The following is a 25,940-nucleotide window of genomic DNA, read 5'->3' as shown; positions in this document are numbered from 1 at the left end:
ATCAGGTTTCAGTGAGTGATTCAGCCTCATCCACAAGCTCCCAAAGCAGTAAAAGGGTCACAGAGAGATGCATGACTCATAAATAACCCCTCCAAGTGTTTGTAAATGTAATTAACTTCCCATGTTTCAGAGTTTAATCGTCCAGCTCTTGGTTTCTCTGTCTTTTGGCCGAATTTACAATCACTTGACTCCTCTTTAGTGCTTCCAGGCAGCCAAAGAAAAGGAACTGCAAGAGAAGGTATATAGCCTTCGGGACTCAGAACTACTCCCTCCCAATCCAATCCCTAAAATAATTTTAAGAAATTCAGTCCAGGACTAGAAGGCAAAACCAAAACAGAACAAAGCACAAACAATTAATTTCATCTAATAGGCCTTAACATATACTTTAAGATAAATACACACCTGAGACTTCCCAACAAAATCCATAAATGTTGGGCCATGAATCCCCTCCAAACATGTTAGTTTCTCTATTAAAAAGCTTTGAAATCAAACCTGTTAAGTGGCTGAAGGAACAGCTACAAGCCACTGCCTGCTGGGCACACATATAAGAATGGAAGGTTTGAAAAGCAGGGGTTGTTTCTTCAGCTCCAGGCCGGGCAAGCCACTTACATGGGAACTAAAGAACTGGCTTAAAACGAGGACTATAATCTTTCTGGAACAATAGGTCATGACGAGCTTCCTTAATGCCAAAATAAGTGTTTAGAAGTAACTTCTGCTAACTGAAAAAAAGTATAAAGGGCATATATATTTACTCTGGCTGGAATACAACATTTCTGAATATGTTTATCAGCGCCAAGAGTCAGAACCCTTTTCCCTCATGGATTTCCAACCTGGGACCCATTCCATGGAATGTTTCTATATCCTACAAATGGCATAAAAATGTTGTATCATATTAATATCTAACCAGTTCAGTATCTGTACCTTTTGGCCCCCAAATCACCCTAGATCTGATGTGAGAAGGTAGAACTAATTGTAAGGCTAAATCTCAAAAGGTAAGAAAAGCCATGATTGCTCTTGATTAAAGAGCTTCCCCTATAAGAAGCCATCAAATAATATATAATCAATCACAGTGTTGCAGAAAAATGAAGTCTACCTGCTAAAATGGCATTTTGGCCATGGCTATGCTGATAAAATAGCATTAAAAACACTAAGATCCAATAACTGGACTGAAGAGAGCAGGTCTCCGATCTCAAGCCTGGGATCCAATGTTAACAAAACCACTATTGATTTTTCACTTTAAAAATCCTTGATTTCAAAGGCTAACTTGCCTGAACTTCACAGGAGAGAAGGCATCTACTGAGAAAGAATGCTACATGTAAGCTTTACAGGCCACACAGTAAAAATATGGCAATTTTTATTCCATGGTTCAAATACATAACCCCAGACATCAAATCCTAAAACATGTAGGAAATTATGATTCATAAGCTTAGAGGCTTATTTTGCAGAATCCATAACAAGAACTATTACCTAAAGCACCCAAATTATCCCACATCTGTTTAGCTCCACTGGTCACTAAGGCTATTTGAGATCAAAGATGAGAAATCCTTCTGCTTAGGGACCCACTACGGAAATGCGAACTTACAATCATCCATTCAACTTGCCAAGGCAGCTGATGTGCCTATCAATTGTTTTGCCACACGCCTGCCCTTTGCAGTGGTTGAACAAGCCTAGGTTAATTTTACAATAAACCAGCTTTTGGGTTAGCAAATTACTTGTGTTTATCTGGATGGGTACTAGGATAGGGAATAGTAAGTAGATAAAATCAGTCCTTACATGAACAACAACAAAAAATCTGACATAGCTTCAGTAGCTCCAGTGCTTAGTTCCTGATCTAGGCAATCTATTTGGAAAAGTCTTTGATTTTTGTATCAAGAGTCTTGAGATTAGCCAAGTGAAAGTAATATTTTTACAGGAATTATATCTCAAGTTCCAAGATCAACAAGCCACTCAAATCAGACATAAGAAATAACATTACATAATAGCCACTTAATGGCTATTGTTTTACAGTAACAAAGGCTTCATTTACCATATTTCCTTGAGTACTTTATTCAGCTGGCAGTTTTTCCCATGTCAAACATAATTTTTTTCCCTCAACCCCTCCATAAATCTACAAAAGTAAAACATTTAATTATTATAATTCCCAATTTAAATATATTCATCATATTGCATTTTAGAAGACATTAATGTAACAGAGGCATAAGTGATTTTTATATAAGCTATGGATTCAGTGTTTTTCTATAGATTTCACAGCTGAGAAATTTGTCAATGACTAGATAATATTCTAATAATGACTCTTAAGAAACCCAGTAAAGTGTGAGACATACACATACACTGTAACATTTAAAATTAGATAGAATAAAGCATACCTCTTTACAGCTTTTGTTTTGTTTGATAGCTTCAACAAACACTAATATGGCCAAATGGGTCTAGTAAATCCATTAGCTTTCTTCCCCTTTGAATTCTAGGAAACCTCAGCAAATTTCACCAATTTTCAGTTTCTCATTCCCTCCACCTAGGTGATTCACTTAGAACCTAATATACTACCTCTAAAAGATACTGCCACTTGAACTTCCATGTCAGGTTAGAAACTTTCCAGGGGCACAGGGTGCTGGTACTTACTTTGAACAGTTAAAAGCTTATTCAAGAACTTCAGAATAAAAATGGTGGTTGGCCTACCAGATGTCAAGATCTGCATTTTGCTTATACTAGTGCCTGCAATTACAGTTTGCTAAGAGCCCCCAAACTCTGACAAAATCAGTCACTGATAAATGTAGGACCACAAAGCAGAATGTAAAAATTTCCAGGATTCTATAATAAAGTAAGCAACGGGGTGCTTCAGATAAGAGACATACATTAATGACTGCCTATTCTTCTTACCAACCTATTTTATCTTCAAGTACTGATCAAAGCCTACATTCTCGGCTATGGTCTTTTTTCTTTAAAATAAAACCATATGATATGTCACTTGTGATATCAATATAATTACCTTCTCAAATAGGCATGTCCAATAGACATTCATGTAGCTAAAATTCCCACAGGTCCTTTTATTCTATTAATAAGGTTTAAGGTCAACATTTTCAGAAATTACAACCAAGTTCCTAGTGGAATTTTTCATTTTCTTTTCTTCTGTCTGCCTGGAAATAAGGAGAGTACCAGAACTACAAGTATTAACAAATATATGAACTTTTGAGACGTATCTAGTTACAAAATGTGCTACATTATCACAAAAACCAAGTTCCTACTGATAGAGACTAACTCTTACTTTTAGTAGACAATTTAATGCACACTTTGTACCTACTTTCATCCAGGTAGCCCCAGGACCATTTTAATATCTTGGCTCTACTATTTAAGTTTCAAAAGGATTACTCAGTTACCATGATGTCACTCCCAAATGACTAGTTACAGGTAGTGAAGACAGCTCAGATTAACATAGCTTTGTGCATGCTTACTCACACTAGAGATGGGTGTGTATGGAGGGTGAGGCTGGGGTCCATGGCCTCAAGTTTCCATCTCTGTGAGAGACCAGCTATTTCCATTTCAACCAACAGAAGGAGGACTTTTCCAAATTATTCAGATTGAATTCTATTCCAAGCTTCCTCTTCTATGGGCCATCTCCATACAGGAACTCAAATGATTCCTTGACCCTAACACCTGTCAATCTTTAACCCGGAAGGCAAATGGTCTCTATCTTGAAGCTTATGATTCCTGTTTAAAGGTATCAGCACTTGGGCTTCTGATAACAGGAGAGATGTGTAAAGAGAAGCAAGCAAAACCATTAAGGAATATAATGTTCTACCCATCACTGTGCACTTATCAATATACTACTCCCACCACTGCCTTGAGTGAAGAACACACACACAGAAACACTCTCTCTCTCACACACAATAGCAGTGAATAGTCCATGTCTCGCCATGCAGCATATGCTCCGTAATTCTCATGTTTTATTTTTAATGAATTTCTTTTGAAATCTACTTTTTACACTCTCACACATTTCTCTCTCCCCTTCTCTCTCACTCCTTTCCTCGCTTCCTTCCTCCCCCTTGTCTCACAAAAGACCGACATATTACAGGGGCAAAACAGTCTGTGATCTCCTATTGTAAGTTTCACACTAGAAGCTAAAAGCAACATTTTTGAACTGTGCATATTTCTGCTTCCATCCTTTGTATCTGGTAAGCCTTAGATGCCCAGAATCTGCAGAATGCTGCCACAGTTGGGACAGCCAGGCTCTCAACAGGAGCCACTCAGCTGTTGGAAGCTCTGGGCTTTCTCCTCTGCTCTAGGGGTATCCCTGACCAGGCTGGGGCGGGGGAGGGTCAAGAGCAAGGGCCCGCCCCAGGTTGCTGACGGCGTCATGGAATATTAGCAACGTGAAGAGCTACTAGAAATGAGAGAAGGACTGAAGGGCGAGCCCCTGCATGAGTTTGTAAGCACTGTCCTGCCTGCCGAAGACAGGCAGTCAAGAGCATAAGAAAAGTAGGCAGGATGAAAGGAAGGCAACTGATGAAACGCCCTGGGCCAACAGCAAGAGTAGAGAGGAAGATGGGCGCAGGGACTCAGGAGGGGCAGAGCCTGGCAGCGTCAGGCGTGGAGAAGAGGAGCAGGAGGGCAACAAGTGGGCCCAGCTTCAGTCTCCTGTGACTCAGGCGCTGCAAGGAGGGGCTGGGAGTACCAGGGCTCAGGAGGAGAGCAAAAGGTGGTGTGTGAGAGCTGCAGAGACCTCCGGTAAGGGCTTTACGTCAACCAAAACTACCAACATAACATGTCAGAAGGGAAGCAGTCAATACAGGCTGTGGGAAAAATCGAGCTTCCAGAGGGAGTGAAAAGGAAACTGTCATTGCCAATTTGGGCAATGAAGCTGACAACCAAGTGACAACAGTGAGTTACAGGGCCGATATGATTCAGGGAGGGGGCCTTGAGGGCCAGCGCAGCGAATGTGCAGTAGGCAAGGCCATCATAGCTGGGGCTGCTGCTCGTATTTAGAGCTCCACAGAGAGTGGAGGCCCACCATGGTTCTCCAAGTCCTTGCTTCACTCCTTTTCTGGGTTTAACTGACAGCGCCCTATCCACTGGAGGCCCGCCTGTTCAATGCTCAAAGCATCCATGAGTTTCCAGTTGCCAGATACAAGCACAGCACCTTTGCACTTCAACTCTCTGTGGAGTGCTGGGGGTGGTTGACCATTTTCCTCCAGGGATTTCCAGGACAGGCGCGCTCCTGGTCCCTCCTCTTGAGGGGGACTTTCTCCGACTAAGTCCTCTTTTCCGTACCTCGCTGGCATTTCTGCCCCACACCTTTAAGGCGGGGCGTATCCTCTTAATGTCTCCATGTATTGACAATCGATCTATTTGCCTCAGATGGTCCTAATGGTGAGTCCCATGTTTATTATTTTGGCACAGCCTGTCTGAGTGCTCTGGATTTATGTACTCAGCTGCCTGCCCAGGGGGCTCTTTCTTCCCAGTCTCAGTGCCTTTGATGTTCCCAGATGCCTGTCCCCAAACTCCTCCCATGATGGCTCTTTCTCATCCTTTAGGGCTCCCTTAAATATCACCTTCTCGAAAGACCTTCCCTGACCATGTCATCTGAAGTAGCTCCCATCACCACCCCACAGGGTTATGTTCTCATCTCAGTTCTTGCTTACAGCCATTGGAACACTGACCACAATTTGGCAATTGACTTAGTTAGCTACTTGTTTCTTGGTGAGGCCTAAGCACTCTGTCTATCTCATTTATCACTGTGCCCCTTGACCAGCATGGGATACAGGGTTGGGATATTGGCTGAATGAAGGAATAAATATCCCATGGTGTTCAGTGTACAAAAGATCTTCAATAAATGTGAATAACTGAGCTTCAGGGGACAAAAGGGACAAGTATAATATAGGTTCTTGTGTTTTCCCCTGCCTCACTCTCATAAGTACAGGTGGTTCCTCCCTCTCCCTGATTCCCAGTGTCAAAAACCCCAGGGCCATCATGGAATATTTCTTCTTCCCTCAGAGCCAATGGCTCACCGACTTCTCTCAAAGTCATATCCTTCATATCTCTCAAAGGCACAATCTCACTTCATTCTTTATCTAGCCCGGCAAAATCTTTTAAATGGACTACCCCAAGAACTTATTAACTGGCTTCCAGGTCTCACCCTCAGTCCCAGACCTAAACCCTAGTATGGCTAGACATGTCTCCCCAGCACAGGATTAAAACCAAACTCCTTCAAATGCCAAGCACCTCAGCTCTCCTCCACAGCTTCATCACCCACTACTCATCTTCATTTGTAATGACAGCAATAACATTAACAGCTAAAATTTACTGAGAATTTTTATATGCCAGTCATTTCATTAAATATTTTACACATATGAATGCATTTTAATCTTCACAACAATCCTATAAGATAAATACTTATTCCTATTTTATAGATGGAGCAACTTAAGTCCAAAGTTAACATAACCAATCTCATCTCATATAGTCAAGATGTTAACCCAGGTAAATGGGCTTCAGAACGACCCTCTTAACCACTGTGTAGTACTGCCCCTTCCAACTCTCTGCTTCAGTCACACTAAGCCATGTCTAGTTCCTGGGACTCTGTGTTGCCAAGGTCACCAAGCCTTCGTACACACCATTTCTGCTGCCCCTCGGAAAGGCCCTGGTCTTCACTTTCGTCAGCACCAAAATATCTTTCAAAACCTTTTCTATGTGGTGTCTCTTCTGGCTCCCTAAGACCAAATTCTCTCTTACCCACTGACCACTCCTATGGCTTATATGTACCTTGTAAATACTTCTGGATTATCCTGGTTTGCAATGATTAATTTACTTGTCTTCATTGACAGCAAGCCTATTGCTTTCAGAATTGGGTCACAGTGCCCAGGTACACAATTAGGTGCTTAATAAATGTGAAGTTAATTGAGATTTGGGTAAAAGGGGTGAGTACAGGTTTACTAACACCTGGAATACCAGGGCAAGAGGGAAGAGGATTTCCATAGTTCTCATAGTCATGACATACATTCATGAGCAAAACAAAGGAAAATCTCATCAAACACTACAGATGTTTCTGAAGGGAAGATGGCGAATGCATAAAAAATTCAATACATCCTGACAACTACAGGATTTAGTTTAAGATCCCTGAAGGTACCTGCTGTTCATAGCAATTGCTGAGTAATGTGAATTCTGCAAAAAAAAAAAAAACTACCAAAATAAAAACCTCAAAAACTTATTTTTTGGTTCTCAGAAAAATAATTTGGAAACTTGCTGAAAGTGATGAACTGAGTCACAAACTACCCATTGGCATGGATAATGGTTTTATTGATTTAGGCGTCATCAAGGTTGAGAGATTATCACTTAAGCAAAATGAAAACATGACAGATTTCTGAACATTAAGGTTAAAACACAAGCATCTTCTGGAGTCTCAAGAGTGCACTTCAGCAGAACTAAAGGTCCAACTCAAAACTTAGCAGCAACATTTAGAAATCAATTGTAGCTTAAGGTGTGACAGAGAGCAGATATAATTAAAAGAGAAGCTTGATTCATTTCCCCCCAAAAGTTTTTAATCCAATGGGCAAAGAAAAGATGCTATAAACATAAGCAGTGACATGAATACAGGCCAACTAATTTCCATTCTGAGTTGTGAGAGGATCCTCAATGAATGGAATAGCCACAGACCTATGAAACCGAAAATCTCTAAAACATGCAATCATTACTTCAGTCTAAACCAACACATTTTGGTATAAAAAGTCTCTTCATTTAAGCCTAGGTTTCTGTCCCTCAAAGCAGCAGGTGAATGGCTGTACTGAGACTACCTTGAGGAAATGAGGGAAAGGGAGAGAAGGACAAAGCCAGTTATATAGAAGGAACTATTTCCAATGGAATATGTAAGCTGTACAGCAAAACAGTAGACAAAAGCCAGTGTGCATTCCAACAATCTCATGTCTGCAATGGTCAAGACAAAAAAGAATGAAGGGCATAATATACCGTCCTTGGGACGTAGCACAAGAGACAGAGTCTTTCAGTTCATCAGTACTGTGTCATCTTTGAGAACCTAGGCCTGAGAGTACGTCTGTAGGCTTCTTTCCCCAGGAACTCCACGAGTTACAGGCTAAAGTAGGGCTGTGGGTTATAAGAAAAACCTTCAATATTTTTCTCCGAGAGTAAATTAACTAACAAACCAGCATCACATTGAACTATAAGGCAACTGTAATGTAGCAAACCAAAAGTCTCCATGATGACAATTTCTACTATAATGAAGGTTTAAGGTAAGAGTCTGAAACCATTCAAGCTCTCATTTAAGTGTTACAAACATTCTATCCTTATGAGTTCTAAGATGCTCATTCACAGGCTCAAAGCTGAATTTCACCCTTTGATAGAAGCAAGAAGCTGATATTTAAAAAAAGCTAAGATAAAGTCCTCCAGAATACAATGTGAGTCCGAACAAATAGCTGGTATAAAATATTCAAAATGAACAATCTGTCACACAAGTTAGCAAGTGTGCAGGAAAGGAACTAACTTTGGGAATGAGAGATGTCTCAAGGGTTAAGGCATATCTGATTGATGGTGAGAGCAAGCCATCTTCACCTGGACACTGGGGACACCCTTATAAAGGATGGCAAAACAGGACAACTTGGGAACAGAAAGTTCCTCTGGAAAGGAGACAAACTACTCAATCAGGTAAGGTATGGGGTTAAACTTGGAAAAGGAAACAGGATTTAGAACAGTTAAGGGGCATCCCAAAAGTGGAAGTCACAATGTAAGCACATGTTTCATGTCCTTAGGGAAGGACATGGAGCCAGAATTCATCACTGTATAACAGGATGCAATAGCCACATATGCTGCCCTGGAGATGAGGACACCTGGCCTTCTGAATCTACATAATAAATATAAAGCAATGCTAGTCCTTTGAGACAGACAACGACTCAATGGATGTAGAGATAATCTTTGGGGTGTTTATTTCCAAACTGCAAAACCTGAAAATCTCCAGCAACAAACAGGCTATCATAACCTCTACTCTTAAAACGGGGAGAACAAAATCCACTTCCATCTCTATTTTGCCGAACTGAAGATACGGGTTCATGACTTGGGGTGGAAACAGCCCACCCAATGCTCTCCCATTTTACTGGGAAGAATTCAGGTTACCTTAGAACCTAGGCTCTCTGCCAGTGTGAGCTGTCTGAATTGGAGTGTTCAGGTGGGATAGGTACTGCCCTTAAGCCAGGCTCAGAGCAGCCTGAGAATCCTCCTGGATCTGACTCTCTCCAATAATACTGTCAACAGGTAGGTAGGAAGAAGAAAGGCTCCAACTGCTCTACAAGGTTCAGACACACACGTACGATGCCAGAACAGACTTCTCTCTCTAAGAACTGGTTCCAGGGAAGAGTAGAGGCTGTACCGCAGCCAGGACTACACAATTCAGAAATATTTAAGAGATTCTGTCAAGTTGAAATGGTAAGAAATTACACAAATTATCACCATAATCAGCAATGGCCTAGTTCATGTGTAGCATGTATCTCCTTCAACTCTATCAGCTTCTTGGAGGTTTGATGCATGGTTGACACAACTTGAACAAAAATGAGCAATACTACAAGAGAGAGTCTCTGACCCTATATGGCAGAACGAGAAAAACACAGTCACGTTATTTAAAAGGCACAACTTCAGAATCCAACATAGTTTAGTAGTTTCAATACTTCAAACTGCATCAAAAAGCAAATATGACTTTGAAACCTGCCAGATGGCTCTCTCATACACACAGGTGCACATGTGATTTGTGTGTGCACCTGTGTATATAAACAGTGTATGTGAGTATTCCGGGATGTTTCTGAAATGTAAGAAACACCATGAAAAACTTCAAAAGGAAAAACTAAGTTTTCTAAAGTATCACACATCCACATTTATACTACAAAAAGTTACAGGTATAATCAAAAAGAACAAACCATTTACTTGGGTTCTTCGAACACTGAAGCATAGAGATTGTGAAGCTCCAAATCTGATAGCCTGCATCCTGTTTATTTGACTGCAAAGTTGCTCTCATGCATGTTCACATGTACATGCAAGGCAAGTTTTGAAGGAAAACAAAGAATCAGTATTAACACAACTCAGAGGGTGTGCCCCTTTAAAAGCACAACAATCCTACTTTTCTGTGCTGGACACAAATGTGGCGAGAAATGCCTCCTTTAAAATCATAGTCCCTCAAAACAAGTGTCAGCAAACTCTTGGAACTGCCTGTCACTTGTGGCATGAGCTTCATCTTGACTTTAAAATTCTTTTTCTTCCCCCATCTTTTCTGTCAAATATATGTTACAAAATGAAAAGGCCAGTCCTGTATTAGTAATAAATGTCAGCAAACCATTGAAAAATCAAAATGACAAAGTTATGTAGATCTGCCTCTCCACAGATAGTATGAAATAGCTAACTTGGGCTATCCTTGCATTGTACATCTGCATCTTATAAAGGTCAAATATTTAATAGGAACACCTGAAGGGCTCAACCAGAAGTACCAGAAACCTCAATGACTGGGTGAATGAAATGGATAAACATGATCAGATCAAAGGATAGACTTAGACAAAGTACCTCCTCCTCCTTCCCTTTTTCTCTCCCCACCTCTCACAAGGAAATGTCTTATTATCCACATTTCAAAAGGAGAAAAACTACGAGAAGCACATTTATCAGGGTTACCCAGGAAACCACAAGGACGATGAAATACCTGAAACAGTGCCCCCTCCCCTAACAGGGCAGAAACTTTTCAAAGTGTCACCCAATACACAAAACCCACAGGCAGCTCCGCCTGTGGGCCCCTGGGAAGTGAAAGCATTCCCTCTCCAGGCAGAGTTCCCCGCGTTTTTACCTTTGTGTTCGCCGAAGCCTGTTCCCACTCCTCAAATGAGGCAAAGTAAAGTTTGAGAGCACAGTCCAAAAATTGGGGTCAGACATATCCATTTCTTTCTCTCTTCAATTCACTGTGGGTTCAAGGCCATATGACTAAAATGGGGAGAGGAAAAAGAAAAAGAAGAAAAAAAAAAAGAAAGAAAGACAAGACCAAAAAACAAAAAAAAATCCCAATTATCTACTCACTCCCTCCAGAGAAAACGTGGTGGGAACTGTGATCTCAAGAACAACTTGGAGCATGTCTGAGAAGTACCCGTCCCGTCCTAGTCTTTAATTAACACACAGTCTCCTCTCAAAGGTCCGGGAAACTGATTTCCTCTCGGGTCTGCCCTCTCCTAGTCAGGCTCGGCCAGCTATAAACAGTAATTACAAGAGTTGAGCCGTGCGTTCTGCTCAAAACGCTGTCTGTGGGATTCAGTCCGAGGTACTTTGTCATCTGTTTGGCAGATACCATTCGCCGCTTCTGCGGGGGGCGGGGGAGACGACTATTTTGAGGCTTTAGTTCCGGAGGCTGTTGCTTATCAGCAAAACCATTCACATCCGAACATGCCCAGTGCCGAGTTTCCTTTTGGTATCTACATACAAGGAAAAGAATTTGAATAGAAAAAGCTGCTCTTGCCCTCCCCTCCTGAAAAAAACGGAAACTTGAAAGCACTTTTTAAAAATGGGCCTATTGGAGGACTTGAACCTGACACCTTTGTAGACCCTTCCAGGGTCCGGCTGGAAGAAGGCGGCAGCAGGGCCCTGTCCTTGGACAGCCTGGTGGCCGCGCCCCCAGCTTCTCCCGGCCCCCCATCCCCAGCGTCCCCGCTCCCCCTACCAGCCCCGGCAGCGCCTGGGGAGCGGGGCTCACGGGAAAAGGAGCAGGCGGCCACTGTGCGACCCCAGCCAGTGCCGGGACAGCCCCGCAGCCTCGGCCACTGCTCCCCCTCCCCCGAGCCCGGAATGGATCCGTCCCGGAAATAAATAAATAAATAAACCCGCGGCTGCTCCGGGTGTGTGCTGCGCGCACCTGAGGCCGACCTGTGATTCACCGCGGGAGGGATGGCAGTTGACAACGCTCTAGGGAAGTCCACAGTGACTCCTCTGCCGGGACGCCGCTGGTTGTATAGGAAAAGCACGCGGATGGGAAGCCACATTCACCGAAAACCTCAGTATACTAAATTGATGAGTTTACATCTGTTCCATCAATGACCACGGTGCACACCTGTTTTTCTTCATGGCTGGCAACTACAGATCTAGGTAATGATCAGCCCCGATGTGGAAAGACACAACCTGGCATTTATGTGGCAAATGCTACAAGTATTGCCCCTTCAAGAACGTTAGACCTTGAAAGGACGGAATGAAGGGGTCTGAATGTTCTTGTTACTCATTTGGAAGAAAGACATGGTATTTAAGTATCTCCCCCCCATCCATGAATGTTTGTATAAAGTACATAAAGAAAAAATATAATTTAAATTAGCTGCCTTAAGTCTGGTGTAATATGGGAAGAAATACTAAATCAAGAAAGTATATATTCAGCAAAAATTACCTCTAAAAATGGCTTAATCCATGCAGTAAATACTAGGAACAAACTCGCTTACAAAGATGGGAGGATAAAGAGAAGGTAGAGGGGGCGTAAGCTGTCAAGGTAGGCGGGGTAAACAAAAAGAAGCCTGCGGTGGGATCTTCTTTATCTAATTCTTGTGGCCACATTAATATTTTCACATCAAGGGCTCCAAGAGTTTTGGATGATGTTTCGTGTACAAGGCTTTCATATGCATTATCGCCTCACATTCTTACAGAGCCTCCACACATCCTTGCAACCCAGAGGTAGACAAAGAAGGTATTATTTTCTCAATTTTACATTTGGGACTTTATCCCAAACATTCAGGGACATTAAATGATAAAATACACTTCAACAGATATTAATGAGCTTGGTCCAGCATTTTTGCCCCATGCTCTTCCTTTAAAAAGTATTTCTAAGTATTGCAAAGTATGTTTTGAAGGCTGACACAAAAGATAGACCCTAAGCTCCAGAGCAGTTTCTAGACCTCGGCACTGTTGACATAGGCTGGATAATTCTTTGTCTGAGGAGCTTTCTTGTGCATTGGAGGGTGTTTAGCAGCATTGCTGACCTCGACCTACTAGATGCCAGTGCTAACAATTAAAAATGTCTGAGGACATTGCCAAATGTCCCTTGGGAGGTAAAATCACCCCTGGTTGGGAAACATTTTTCCAGATAAAGGCTTCTCTGAGAGGGGTGATACAGAGCACTGGTTAAGAGCAAAATTTTGAGTCTGAATTCTGGATAGACACTTACTATGACCTTAAATCTCTTCCCATTTTCCCCAACTGCAATATGGGGTCCGTAATAGGACCAACCTCTAAGAGGCTGACATATATAAATGAAGAGAAGATGGTATACATAAGCCCTTTCATTCAGTGTCTGCACACACACTGCACATAAATGTAGGCAGTATACAGAAGCTGAAAGAATACTATGCTGACAGACTTAAGACTGGAGCAGAGGACACCCACAATGTGCTTCTTTCTACTCTCTAGGGTCTTCAACATGTCTCTACTGGGCTGCTGATCACACTGTGTATAATTGACTGTTTACTGCTGTCTTTCCTATTAGTCTGAGTTCCTCAAGGCTAAAGCCACATTTTACTGATCTTCATATTTTCAGAACCTGACAGCTCCTGGGTTTATATAGGTATTTAATATTAGTAAATCCTTTTTGAATGGATACTTCAGAAGCCCAAGTATCTCTTACTTAAGATGCACTGAAACTATTAGTACTAGTAGATCTGTTGATTTTCTCAAAGAATACTGAATTTTTAAGAATCCCATGAAGATGCTGTTAAATTCTAAAGACTTTCTCTTATTTTTATCTATATCATGTAGCTGGAAAGATATCAGTGCTAACATTCCTCAGGTCTTTACATGGCTCTAAGAAATGTCACAATCAACTCAAGGGGAACTCCTTTTGAGTCCCATGTCCCCACCTCAAAGGCAAGCCCAGAGAATAACTTTTTGTGCCCACTTGTAGGTTTCCAAGATCAAGAGGGATAATTACATATTATAAGCTGCATGGAGAAGAGTAATCAAGGTGGACATGAACTTGTGCTATACAAGTTTTGGGTTGAAGAATTCTGTGTGGAAAGTAAAGAAGAAAAAATTTAGGGAACAAGTAGTAGTTGAATACAACTATGTGAAACTATAAGAACTATGTGAAAGAGGGTTTGGATCCAAAGATGAAAAGAGCTGACACAAGAGTGGGTTTTTTGAGAGCTGTTGGAGCAGAGAAAACTTGAAGGAGATACAGTGAGTAGAACACAAACTCTAGGTGGTCTGAAGACCTGAGGACTTCAATACCTCCCAACTCTCATATTCTCAATAGTTTTTCTAGAAAAGCCCATAACCTATAACCTATAAAGATGGGGCATAACTTATAAAGATGATAGCAACTAAAACGGAGAAATCAATGACATAAAATGTTTATTTCTTCTCTTGATTAAATGACAGATACCCCAATCTCCAGGCATCAGATGTTATTACTACTTCCACTCTCTGCATTTTGAGAAAGCCTCTACAGAAATTCTCAAAGGAATGGGTAAAGATGGGTAAAGACATGAGTATTTTTAACTACATATACTTTAATTTTTTTTTTTTTTTTTTTGCATTTAAAAGGCTTAGGAGGATTTGGGTTGTATCCAAACTGAAAAAATAAAAATAGGTTAAGTACATGAGGAGCCAGAATGAATTAATATAGTGAGTGAAAGCGGATGGTACATTCCCACACTCATGAAGATAAGAGTAGATATGACACTGAAGTATGACTTGTCTTCTAACCTGTTTGACTTGATTTGGTTACATATGATTCAGAAGGTAGAGCAGTAGGTAAACACAAGAATTAAAATTGTCAAAACTACTGAAATTTTCCTATAAAATAATTATATGGGCAGAAACTATCCTTGCGACTGCAGTAAAACTCAACTGCAGAACAAAGAGGGAACTGAGATTATTGGAAATTCTTAAGACTATAGCTGGTCTAGGTCAATATACAGATATTCAGCAAGATTTTCTATTGTGTAACAACTAAGCCTATACAACAATGGACAAGCTTTGTGATTCAGAACTTTCATTCATTTAATCAGAATGATATTGTCAGCCCTTGGTTTTATAAGGTAAATGAAACTGAAAAATAAGTTTGTCATCCTACTAAAATGCAAGCTTAGGAAGAAATAAGTATTTAAGAAAGGGTCAAATCCTTCAGTATTACCTCCCCTCCTACATACAAAAAAGGCCAGGTCCTTTTTACTGACTTGAATTGTTTACTGCCCACCTGTTGACACAAGCCCCCTCCTTTTTTTTTAAGATGGAGTTTCACTCGCGTCACCCAGGCTGGAGTACAGTGGTGTGATCTTGGCTCACTGAAACCTGCGCCTCTCGGGTTCAAGCGATTCTCCTGCCTCAGCCTCCTGAGTAGCTGGGATTACAGGCGCCCGCCACCACACCCGGCTAATTTTTTGTGTTTTTACTAGAGACGGGGTTTCACCATGTTGGGCAGGCTGGTCTCCCGCCTCCGCCTCAGCCTCCCAAACTGCTTACAGGCATGAGTCACCACGCCCAGCAACATATGCCCTTTAAGAAGGGGTTTTCTCCAGTACACATAGAACAGTGTTAAGAGATAATATGCCCGGAGTCTTATCTTGAACTTAGATTCTATGAAAAGACTCAGTTTTCTAATGTAGAGGTGTGAAATCTGCAAAGCTGTCAGCTACTTGTGCAGGACATTCGGGACATGACACCATGCCCAATAAGACACTAAGTCGAGATTTCATAAGCACTCTACCTGATCCTAGCCTATTTTAAGGATTGTGTCCTAAACTAACTTTGACCTTTTCCCATCCCCATTTTCAGAGCACTAGAAGTGACTAGTTCCCCAGGGCTGTCCACACCTTCAACTTCAAGTCCACTTTGGATACCTTCTAAATGTTGTCTTGAGAGTTTGAGGCTAGAACTGGGAACAGCAAACTGGCTGTCCTGAATGAGCAATCCTTGTAATCATTTTGTACATCCCAAGAAATAAAGCTTAATACTGGGATAGAAATGGGAAGAAAGTTACATCAATGAGGAACAGGTTGAAAGAAAGCACTTCTAGTATTATTAAACAAATTTGTAGTACAGTGCTAAAATATGGAGGAAGATAAAAAGATAGACAAAAATTAACTTGTAGGGATAGGTCTGAATGCTGAAAACTAAGAGAGATAATAAGCAGGGTTGTATCATCCTGGAAAATACCAAAAAATACTTCAAAATAATATCACAAAGTAAGAGAGGTTCAGGTTTTTAAAGTGAATGAGTAAAATGAAAGAAACATTAACCCAGAAGCAAAAAAGGAAAAGAAAAAAAAAAAAAACAAAACTGGAAACAACATAAGAATTCTATTTCCTGATAGGTTGAGCAAAGAACTACGCAATCTCCAAAGGTGGTGTAAAGTATCCAGTCCAAAGCAAGTAAAGTACAGGCTGAAGACTGGCCAGAATGGGAAGAGAATGCAAGGTCTTTCTCAGGCATTCTCTGGATCCCAGGAAAATCAGACACAGAAAAGGTTAGCAGATAACCTATAAGCTAACAAAATAGAAGAGAAGACAGTACATAGATATGGGAAATGAAGCACTTACCTCCCAAGGCAGTGAGTGACTCCTTGATATGTATGATTGATAAGTAGATTAGAATACACATATGGCGCACAGCCCATAGGACTGGGGAAGGTGCAGAATCACGTCTTGCAAGCACATTCCAGCACTCTACCTTCTGACTTTCAAGCAGGGGAAGTTCCATAGCTTAGTCCCAACAGAGTTCCACCCCATGGGAGAAGAGCTGAACACACTGCCAGAAAACACGTGGCATCCTTACAGGGATGAAGGGGTCATGCAAAAGAAGGAGACTACTGGGCGAGATCCAGAGATGAGTGTATCTCTCCATTCTAAAACAGCTGTCTGGAAGATCTATCAATAAACCACATGGAGCACTGGCCTCCAGCCAAACCAGCAATCCAATTATGAAGTAGACAGCAACACTTGGAGATCAATGCATCGCCCAACAAAGAGAAAACCTAACTCCTATCTTAAGACCAACCTTGTTGTCACTTTAGGCAGCCTTCATGGGAGTCCCCTATCTCTAATGAATTAGATATCCCTCTACTGGGCTCTGCTCCTGAGAGCTCCTGCATGACAGGGTTCTTCCACTGTATCAAAATCCAAATCAGTTTGTGTACATTATCAGTCCCTATTAGAGTAAGAGCTCCTTGAGGGCAGGGGCTTTATCCCCTCATTTTTAAACCATCACTACCACCATTGGGATGAATATTAAATAAAGGGAGAAAGGGAAGAAAAGATAGAGAAAGGACTGGGGGTGAAGGGGTGGGCAGGGGAAAGAAGAGAGTGAGGATGGATTTGCTACAGGTTAGAAAGATGTGTGATAACAAAGTTAGCGCCACCTGCCTAATATTTTAGACTGACCCTATATATGTTTTTAAAACCTTTTCCTGTCTATTTCAATTTCAGTTTCATGGGTTCATGAGTCCATTCCATTATCTATATAAGCTGTACCTATTAGGCAGGTCTATTGTTTCAAATTTCAATATCTCAGCAGAGACCACGATATGTAAGGAATTGCGTTTAAGCATAAATATACAACTAGTTGTGTATGAAGTGCTAAATGCTTTTTGATGGTAACAGTGAACCCCAGTTACTAATAATTGCATTAGATGCTCAATCTGGAATTAACTTCAAGGACAAGGTGCTTCTTGATTCAGAAGCTTGGGTCTAAGGTGCATCATTTCTTATACAGCTCTTGAGCATGAATTATAGTGCAATTATAAGAAGTGTCAATTTGGTTTAAGTGGGTCAGCATGGTTATATTTAGCCCTTTAGTAGCTGACACTAAGACCTTTCAGTAATTTAAGATTAAGGTTAATTTATCTGTTCTTCTTTTCTTGAATATTTTTTCCAGATCATACATCTAAAGTTATGGAAAATTATGCCATTAAAATGAGAAGTATGAGTTTTAATCAAAGTACCATACAGGGAGCATATAGAGAGGTAGAAATCACATGCTTCTGTAACAATCGGAATTTCCTTCCATTGCTAAGATCAATTCCAATTATTCCACACATCAGAAGATAGTATGTCAGGGAGGACATGAAGTTATTTAGTCAAGGAGTTCTATTAAGTTATATCACTTCTACAACAACAAAAAGGTTAAAAGAAATGTTAATTCATAGGGGCATAAATATAATGTCAGGCTTGACAAGAGTTAACTCTTACTAGTTATCATAAAATGTAATTAAAACATCAATCAGGCTGGGCACAGTGGCTCACACTTATAATCCCAGCACTTTCGGAGGCAGAGGCAGGTGGTGCATCTGAGGTCAGGAGTTCAAAACCAGCCTGGCCAACATGGCGAAACCCCGTCTCTACTAAAAATACAAAAAATTAGCATGGTGGCAGGTGCCCGTAATCCCAGCTAGCTGGGAGGTTGAGACAGGAGAATTGCTTGAACACAGGAGATGGAGATTGCAGTGAGCCAAGATCATGCCACTGCACTCCAGCCTAGGCAACAGAGCGAAACTCTATCTCAAAAAAAAAAAAAAAAAAAAAAAGAAAAGAAAAAGAAAAAAAACCACATCAATTAGGTATCGATTTTACCTGTTTCACTGGTAAAGATTAAAAAAGGATAATACTCAATGTTGGTGAGGGCATGGGAAAGATAAGTACTCTCTACTAACTTTCTGGAAAGCAATTTGGAGAATGAAAACATATACACACATAGACCCATATATGGTCACATACATATATATACATGTAGTGGACATATATATGTGTCCAAACACATATATAAATGTATGTGTCCATATATACACATACATATAATATATGCACACATATATTTGAATTATAATTTCATATGCAAAATTTATACAAAAGATACAATCAAGTATGCACACAAAGATTTGTGGATATGGAAATTAATCTCAGAATTGCTTATAATAGCATAATATTGGGGAAAAAGCCAAAGGTACAAGACAAGGGCAATTGTTAATAAGTCCTAAAGCAGTCACAAAATAGAATTTTAGAAAACCAGTAAAGAATTAGAATTACAGTAGGCTGAATAATAGATTCCAAAGATACCCAGGTTTTAATCTCTGGAACCTGTGAATACGTTACCTTACACAGCATGAAGAGTTTTGCAGATGGAATTAAGAATCTTGCGGAGATCATCCTAGGCTATCCAGGTGGGCCTTAATATAATCACAAGTGTCTCTATGAAAGTGAGGCAGAGGGATATTTGAAGAAGGCAGCAATGTGGCACTGAAATGGGATGGTAGGCTCCTGGGCCTGAAGATGGAGGAAGGGGCCAAGAGCCAAAAAAATGCAAGGAATGCAGCTCTAGGAGCTGGAGAAGGCAGGGAAACAGATTCCACCTCAGTGCTTCTAGTGGGAGCTCAGCCCACTTGACACCTCGATTTCAGCACAGGGAAATTGATTTCAGACTTCTGACCTTTAAAATTCTAAGAGAATAAATAAATATAAGCTAGTTTTAAGCTAGTTTGTTATAATTTGTTACAGTAACCAGAGGAAACTAAAACAATGATTTTTTTTTTTTTTTTTTTGAGGTGGGGTTTCTGCTCTTGTTGCCCAAGCTGGAGTGCAATGGCTGGGCGTGATCTCCAGCTCACTGCAACCCCACTTCCCTGGTTCAAGTGATTCTCGCTGCTCAGCCTGCTGAGTAGGGCTGGGATTAAGCAGGTATGTGCCACCATAGCCCAGCTAATTTTGTATTTTTAGTAGAGACAGGGTTTCTCCATGTTGGTCAGGCTGGTCTCAAACTCCCAACCTCAGGTGATCCACCCAAGTAGCTGGGGTTACAGGTGCCTGCCACCATGCCCAGCTAATTTTTTGTATTTTTAGTAGAGACAGGGTTTGACTATGCTGGCCAGGCTGGTCTCAAACTCCTGACCTCAGGTGATCCACCCACCTCTGCCTCCCAAAGTGCTGGGATTATAGGCTTGAGCCACCACTCCCGGCCAACAAAGTATTTTTAATGAACATCTACAAGTACAGAATTATGATTGATTCCTTTTTTATACTTTTTTTTTTTTTACAAGTCTGTGTACGTGTGTGTGTGTGGGTAAGTGTGTGTGTGTTGAGAGAGCATCTTGCTCTGTTTCTCAGGCTGGAGTGCAGTGGTGAAATCACGGCTCACTGCAAGCTCCAACTCCAGGGCTCATGCAATTCTCCTGTCTCAGCCTCCCAAAGTGTTGGGATTACACATGTGAGCCACTGTGCTGTGCCTAGGTTGTTTCAAATTTTAAAAATTTTCGGCTGGGCACAGTGTCTCATGCCTGTAATCGCAGCACTTCGGGAGGCCAAGGCAGCTGGATTACTTGAGGTCAGGAGTTTGAGACCATCCTGGCCAACATGGTGAAACCCCGTCTCTGCTAAAAATACAAAAATTAGCCGGGCATGGTGGTGCGCGCCTGTATTCCCAGCTACTTGGGAGGCTGCGGCAGGAGAATCACTTGAACCTGGAGGCGGAGTTTGCACTGAGTCAAGATCATACCACTGCACTCCAGCCTGGGAGACAGAGAGAGACTCCATCTCAAAAACAAACAAACAAAACAAAAAAAAATTCTGATTTCCAGGAGCCACATATTTGACAGTCCTATTATCATGACCTGAAAGTTCAAGTTTCTGAGAATTTTAGAATACTTTGAAGAATTTACAAACTTAAGAAACAATACACACTTTTACTCTAGTATTTTCATAAAATTTGATTGATATTTTTCACACACTAAATAATGCATATGTATTAATAAAAGATCTATAAGTCTTGGAAATAAATACTAAAATTGCTTTTAAAAATAAGTCTTTCCTACTCCCAGGAATTTTATAATATGAAAATGAAAAAAAATCTCTGTTTTCTAGATATAAGTCTTTACTACCTTATCTATGGCAACTGGGCAAACAGGTATTTTCAAAGCTGACTGGGCTTTAAATCCATGCAGGGCTTTGCTTTTGTTTGAATATGTGTGTCATTATTTGCAGATTGGTGAGGCTGTGCATTTATGTGAACACTTTTGAATTCCAGACCTGCTTCCCTCTGTCGTGTTGTATAACGAAAGCTTTCTTTCACTGTTCAAAAAAAAAAATGAACTCTTGAGAAGCAAACTTACTTTTAACATTATCAAGACATGTATATAATAAAAAATGATGCTCTGCATTTCAAAGAATTAAATAACTATAATTTGGGATTACTTCCTCCTTTCTCCAAAACACACAAACTTGTTATTTCCCATGAGACTAGATAATTCAGCTTTAACTGTCTTTATATAGTTAGACTGAGAGTACTGAAAGGTAAAGACGACGTTTCTGCTGCCAACCACAGAAATATTCTTGTATTCAATGTACTGGCATACATGTTATAGAAGACAACTGTATTAAAGTTCCTGGTGATCAAAAAACTCTCAAAGAGAAGTTACTCCAGTTAATAGGAATGAGAACAACAGCCAGTCAAGTCACCCAATATAGTGACAGGTGAGTGATGAATGAATGAATGTGAAACAAGAATTGTCTTTACAAGTAGCTTTTAGGAAATGAAGTACATACAGAATTAAGAATGCTCATATATGAAGGAGAAGGAAAAACAAGGCCAGATGACATGTACACAGCAGTAATAGAAAACTGAAAAGAAAAGCAAATCCCATTTAAAAGTGGCTGAAAAATACACTAGATTGGAAAATTGGAAAATAAAAGAAAATTGGGTATGAATTTTCGCTCCATATAAAATGATAAAGGAACAATAGATTTTCATGTCTTCTCCTCACTTCCCATGACTCTGGTCATGGCTTCCGCAATCTCTTGTGTAGATTAATGCAGTACGGTTCCTTCCTCTTGGTGCTCGTCACTGTCAATGCGAAACCATTCTTCCGAAACTGCTCAGCTCAAACAGGTGCACGCAGTCCTATCACTCTCCCATGTAACAAAGTTGAATGGGTCCCCATTGTTCTACAGCAATGTTTCTCCACACATGGTTTCCGTCTTACCATCATTGAATCATCTGGAATGCTTGTTAGAAATGCAGATTTTGGAGGGGGGGCGTCTTTTGCACATCCATTGATTCTGTAATTCTGGAAGTACAGCCCAGAAATCTGCATTCTACTAAAATGTCCAGGTGATTCTTAAAGTTTGAGAGGTACTCCACCAAAATATCAAATCTCTTTTAATGGAATATTTTATGCTATAATCCCTTGTTATTTCTCCTGCCTCATCCCTTAACACGTGCCCTCTGTTGTCTATGTACCTGTCAGAAATACCAAATTACTTTAAGCTCCTCAGACACTGTAAGCTTTGCCACACCTCACTGCCTTTGCATATCCTGTTCCCTCTTCCTAGAATTTCCAGCTCCTCTGCCTGGAAACCAGGACATCTTTCAAGCATGAGCTGTAAGGTCACCTCTCCAGCAAAGTGGTCCTGACTTTTTCCTGCAGACATAAATGGTTTTTCTCATGGCTCCCCAATGACTTTTATTCATATGCATGTCTCTTTTATATCAGTCATTCCACTGCAGCACAATTGTGTCTTTACAGGTCTAATTCCCTACTATGCTTAAAGCTCTCCAAGTACAAGGACAGTTTCTATTCATCTGTGTATGTCTCAGAGTACACACCAGACACTCAGCTGAATGAATGGTTGCACACACATTTTTTCTAAGGTTAATTAAAACAAAACAGTTATTTTCTCTTTTCCAACTTCTACAGATAAGCCCTAAGGGATGCTTCCAGAATCAGGTTGCTGTTGTCAATTGGCTGGATGATTTTTCTTTTAAAGCACTGCCATTATTGACAATCTTCGTAATGAGTAATAAAATGATCAATAAAAAGTCCACGATATTCAGGCATATTTAAAAGGTTTATTAATAAATGATCCAAGCACCACTATTGGGTTTTTACTTTCCTTCCCAATAAGTATGGCGGAAGTAAAGTGTTATTTTGTCTCCTCTAAAAGATGAATAAAACAGGAACTTGAGCAGGGTGACCTTTTTCCAAGGTAGAAACTCAGTCCTGCTGGAAACATGATCAACACATACAGCCATAGCAGAGAACAGATGAGAATCAAGAGTGCTACATCAACAGTGCTCAAGGTTTGCAATCTGCTGGCCACCACCTCACAGTATGGGGCTCCTGGCTCAGAAATGTCAGCTTACACAGTGAAACCTTCCGTCGCACTTAGGAGGAGTTACAAAGTTGAACAGACTTCAGATCAGCTCATGTGAGTAATGTTTCACAATTGGCTCCCTCTGTTCATCTCCTCTCCTAGCACACTTCTTCCTCTTTCACAACTGCCCTTTCCTACATCTTGTTGTTGCCTGTATTGCACAGACAATCTCACCTAAGGCTTTAGATGAGATTGATAACTAAGAAATAATGTTTAGTTGATAACGTAGAAGATGTGACCATCTAGCTGGCTTTACAGTTTAGAAACTTTTAGATGAAAATTCAAGACAAAGGTGATGGGGAGAGTCCGCCCATGACTCTGGAAGTCTGAGTTTTCTGAGTTTAGTAGGTGATGCTGCCCATCAGAATTTAGAGACAGGCTTCCCAAGGAGTGGTAGCCATCACTCCATCTCCCTATTTATTTTCATTAGAGAAAACCAGAAGTGAAGATGCGAAACACTGAAAAGGACATCAGTCCTTGATCTAGACACTATCTCTTTTATTTTCCTCAGTTATCAAGAGTAGATGACTTATTTACTAATTATGCAGACACCAAAAATGATCATTATGAAGATTATATAGCAGCATGGTAATATGTTACATGAAAAAACAACAGAAAAAAAGTGCACCTGTGTTATGATTGCAATCATAAAGTCATGAATGCATACAGAAAAAGATTTGTACGCATCACGGAAAACTGAAAACAGTTCATCCTATGTGATTTATTATTTATTTCTGCTATCATTGTTTTAATATATATTAAATCACATCATATATTTTGAGAGTGATTTACAAATCTTTAGTGACTTGCTCCATGACTATATTCGTCTGCCTTGCTGCCAACTCATCTTCCCTGAAGGAACCACAGCTACCTTCAAATAACACTGCTTGATGCAAAACACACAGAAAACAAGCAGTAAGGCCCAGGCTGTCTCTGGTGAGGGCTCATAGAGGCACATCCTTCAATCATTCAAAAATCCTAAACTATAAACTGCCTGGGGCTAAATGATAAACATAACCACATTTAACATCTAGAGTGGCATCAGATACTGCCAGAGTCCTTTCTTTCCCCTTTCAAAATAATCATTTTCATATTTATCCTTTGTATCTAGTGCTATAGCTTCAGAAACGTTACTGCAAAAATCATGGCTCAGAAAGATCCATCCAGTGATTTTGTCCCAGAAACAGGATTGGATATACTTCAGAGAGCTGCCAGGTATCTGTAAAGTACCTAAAACTTGAGGTATTGTCTGTTACTTTCAGCTTTATTGGGGAGTGAAGCCTGCTGCACATAATGGAGAACACTGGCCCAGTCACTCAAATCACAAAGGCTATTTCATATGTGCTTTAAAGATATAAGACAGGTAATATTCTGAGTGAGTCTAATACTCCTCTGTCAACATGGGACCCAGGGGTTATGCCCGTGATATAACATGTAAATATCCAAACAAGGGCAATTTTCGAGGAGAAACGAAAAAGAACTCTTGGTGGCATTTCCTAAATATGAGCCATGCCAAAACTACTGAATGTTTTTCAACTTGCTACTCTCCAAGGGAAGCAAATGAAAGAACAAGTGGGAAACAGTGAAGAAATGAATAGACCAGAATCTGCAAACCAGCCAGCCAGTTTTTATAGTCGCAAAGTAGCAGAAGACTGTTTCATGCCTGTAGTCTCTGTAACATCCCTTCTCTCAACCCACTGATACTTCAGAGCAGTTTAGGACACAATTTTTTCTTTGAGTGAGGTAGCAATTTAAGGTCCTAAATTTCAGTCACTATTTTTGAGAAGCTTTCACTCAAATAATTCTGAACCTATTTTTTTATCCAAAGAATCAGCATTTCAATAGGGAATAACTAAATTCATAACTATTTCTCTAAGAAATAGTCCAATAAATAAAATAATATCTGTTTCTCCAAAGAAATCACATGTACTCTAATCTGTCAGATTCCAGGAAACTCTAGAAGAGATTTATACCTAGAAGCTTACAAGTCGAGTAACTTAAGAAAAAGTCTCATAGAGAAACATGACCAAGTAAGTTTATTAACAACTGAGACAAGTAATACAGAATGCTCATATGACTCTTTAAATTTCAATGTAAACTAATAGGATTTTTTGTGATGGGGAGACAAGGCCTCTGTCTCCCAGGCTGGAGTTCAGTGGCATAATCATAGCTTACTGCAGCCTCGATCTCCCTGGCTTAAGCAATCTTCCCACCTCAGCCTCCCTAGTAGCTGGGACCACAGGCATATGCCACCACATCTGATTAATTTTTAAAAATTCCATGTAGAGACGAGGTCTCCCTATGTTTTCCTAGGGTGGTCTTGAACTCCTGGGTTCAAGTGATCCTCCTGCCTCAGTCTCCCAAAGTGTTGGGATTACGGGTGTGAGCCACCATACCCAACCTAGACTATATTTCTGAGGTTTATTACTGATTTCCAAACAAAATCAATAGTTTCTAAGGCCATGTACATTTTTAAAGAGGTCTTTAAAAGAAAACAAGCATGAATAATAGAAATCCATTGACAATTCATAAATTTTATTTTATGAAATTAACTTCTTACCACACTGACTCTTCCATAGATCTGTCAACAGCTGGCAAATTCTAAGTCTCAATCCTCTGTGTCTCCCTATGAAACCTGTGAAGGCTTGCTGGAGAGCACAGAAATGCCCTAAGGTGGAGATCAAGAATAAAGCTACAAAAGCACATTTCTCAGGTCATTTATTTATGTGTCTGGTCTCCGAACATTCTGCCATTGATTACAAATTTAAAAAATTTAAAGAATATGAAGATGAAATAAAATCCTTTAAAACAGAG

General features: G+C 40.4%; 1 protein-coding gene across 9 annotated transcripts in view; it reads right to left on the bottom strand.

The window, feature by feature from the left end:
• The window catches only part of MAST4 (microtubule associated serine/threonine kinase family member 4), a 589,801-nt gene that overhangs the window by 164,569 nt on the left and 399,292 nt on the right, over positions 1-25,940 (bottom strand). Inside the window, exon 1 of one of the 9 annotated variants that reach the window (XM_017852853.1) lies at positions 10,817-11,592. The exons of 6 other annotated variants lie outside the window; for them this stretch is intronic. In XM_017852853.1, the coding sequence (XP_017708342.1) occupies positions 10,817-10,908 (92 nt within the window). In that variant the 5' untranslated portion in view covers positions 10,909-11,592. Of the gene's footprint in view, positions 1-402; positions 459-10,816; positions 11,593-25,940 lie in introns of those variants that run through there. 2 more of the 9 variants (XM_017852856.1, XM_017852854.1) reach the window with 2 other exon arrangements.

This window comes from Rhinopithecus bieti, unplaced genomic scaffold, assembly GCF_001698545.2.
Source record: "Rhinopithecus bieti isolate Rb0 unplaced genomic scaffold, ASM169854v2 scaffold_34958, whole genome shotgun sequence".
Taxonomy (NCBI): Eukaryota; Metazoa; Chordata; class Mammalia; order Primates; family Cercopithecidae; genus Rhinopithecus; species Rhinopithecus bieti.
This window is presented reverse-complemented; position numbering and strand designations above follow the sequence as displayed.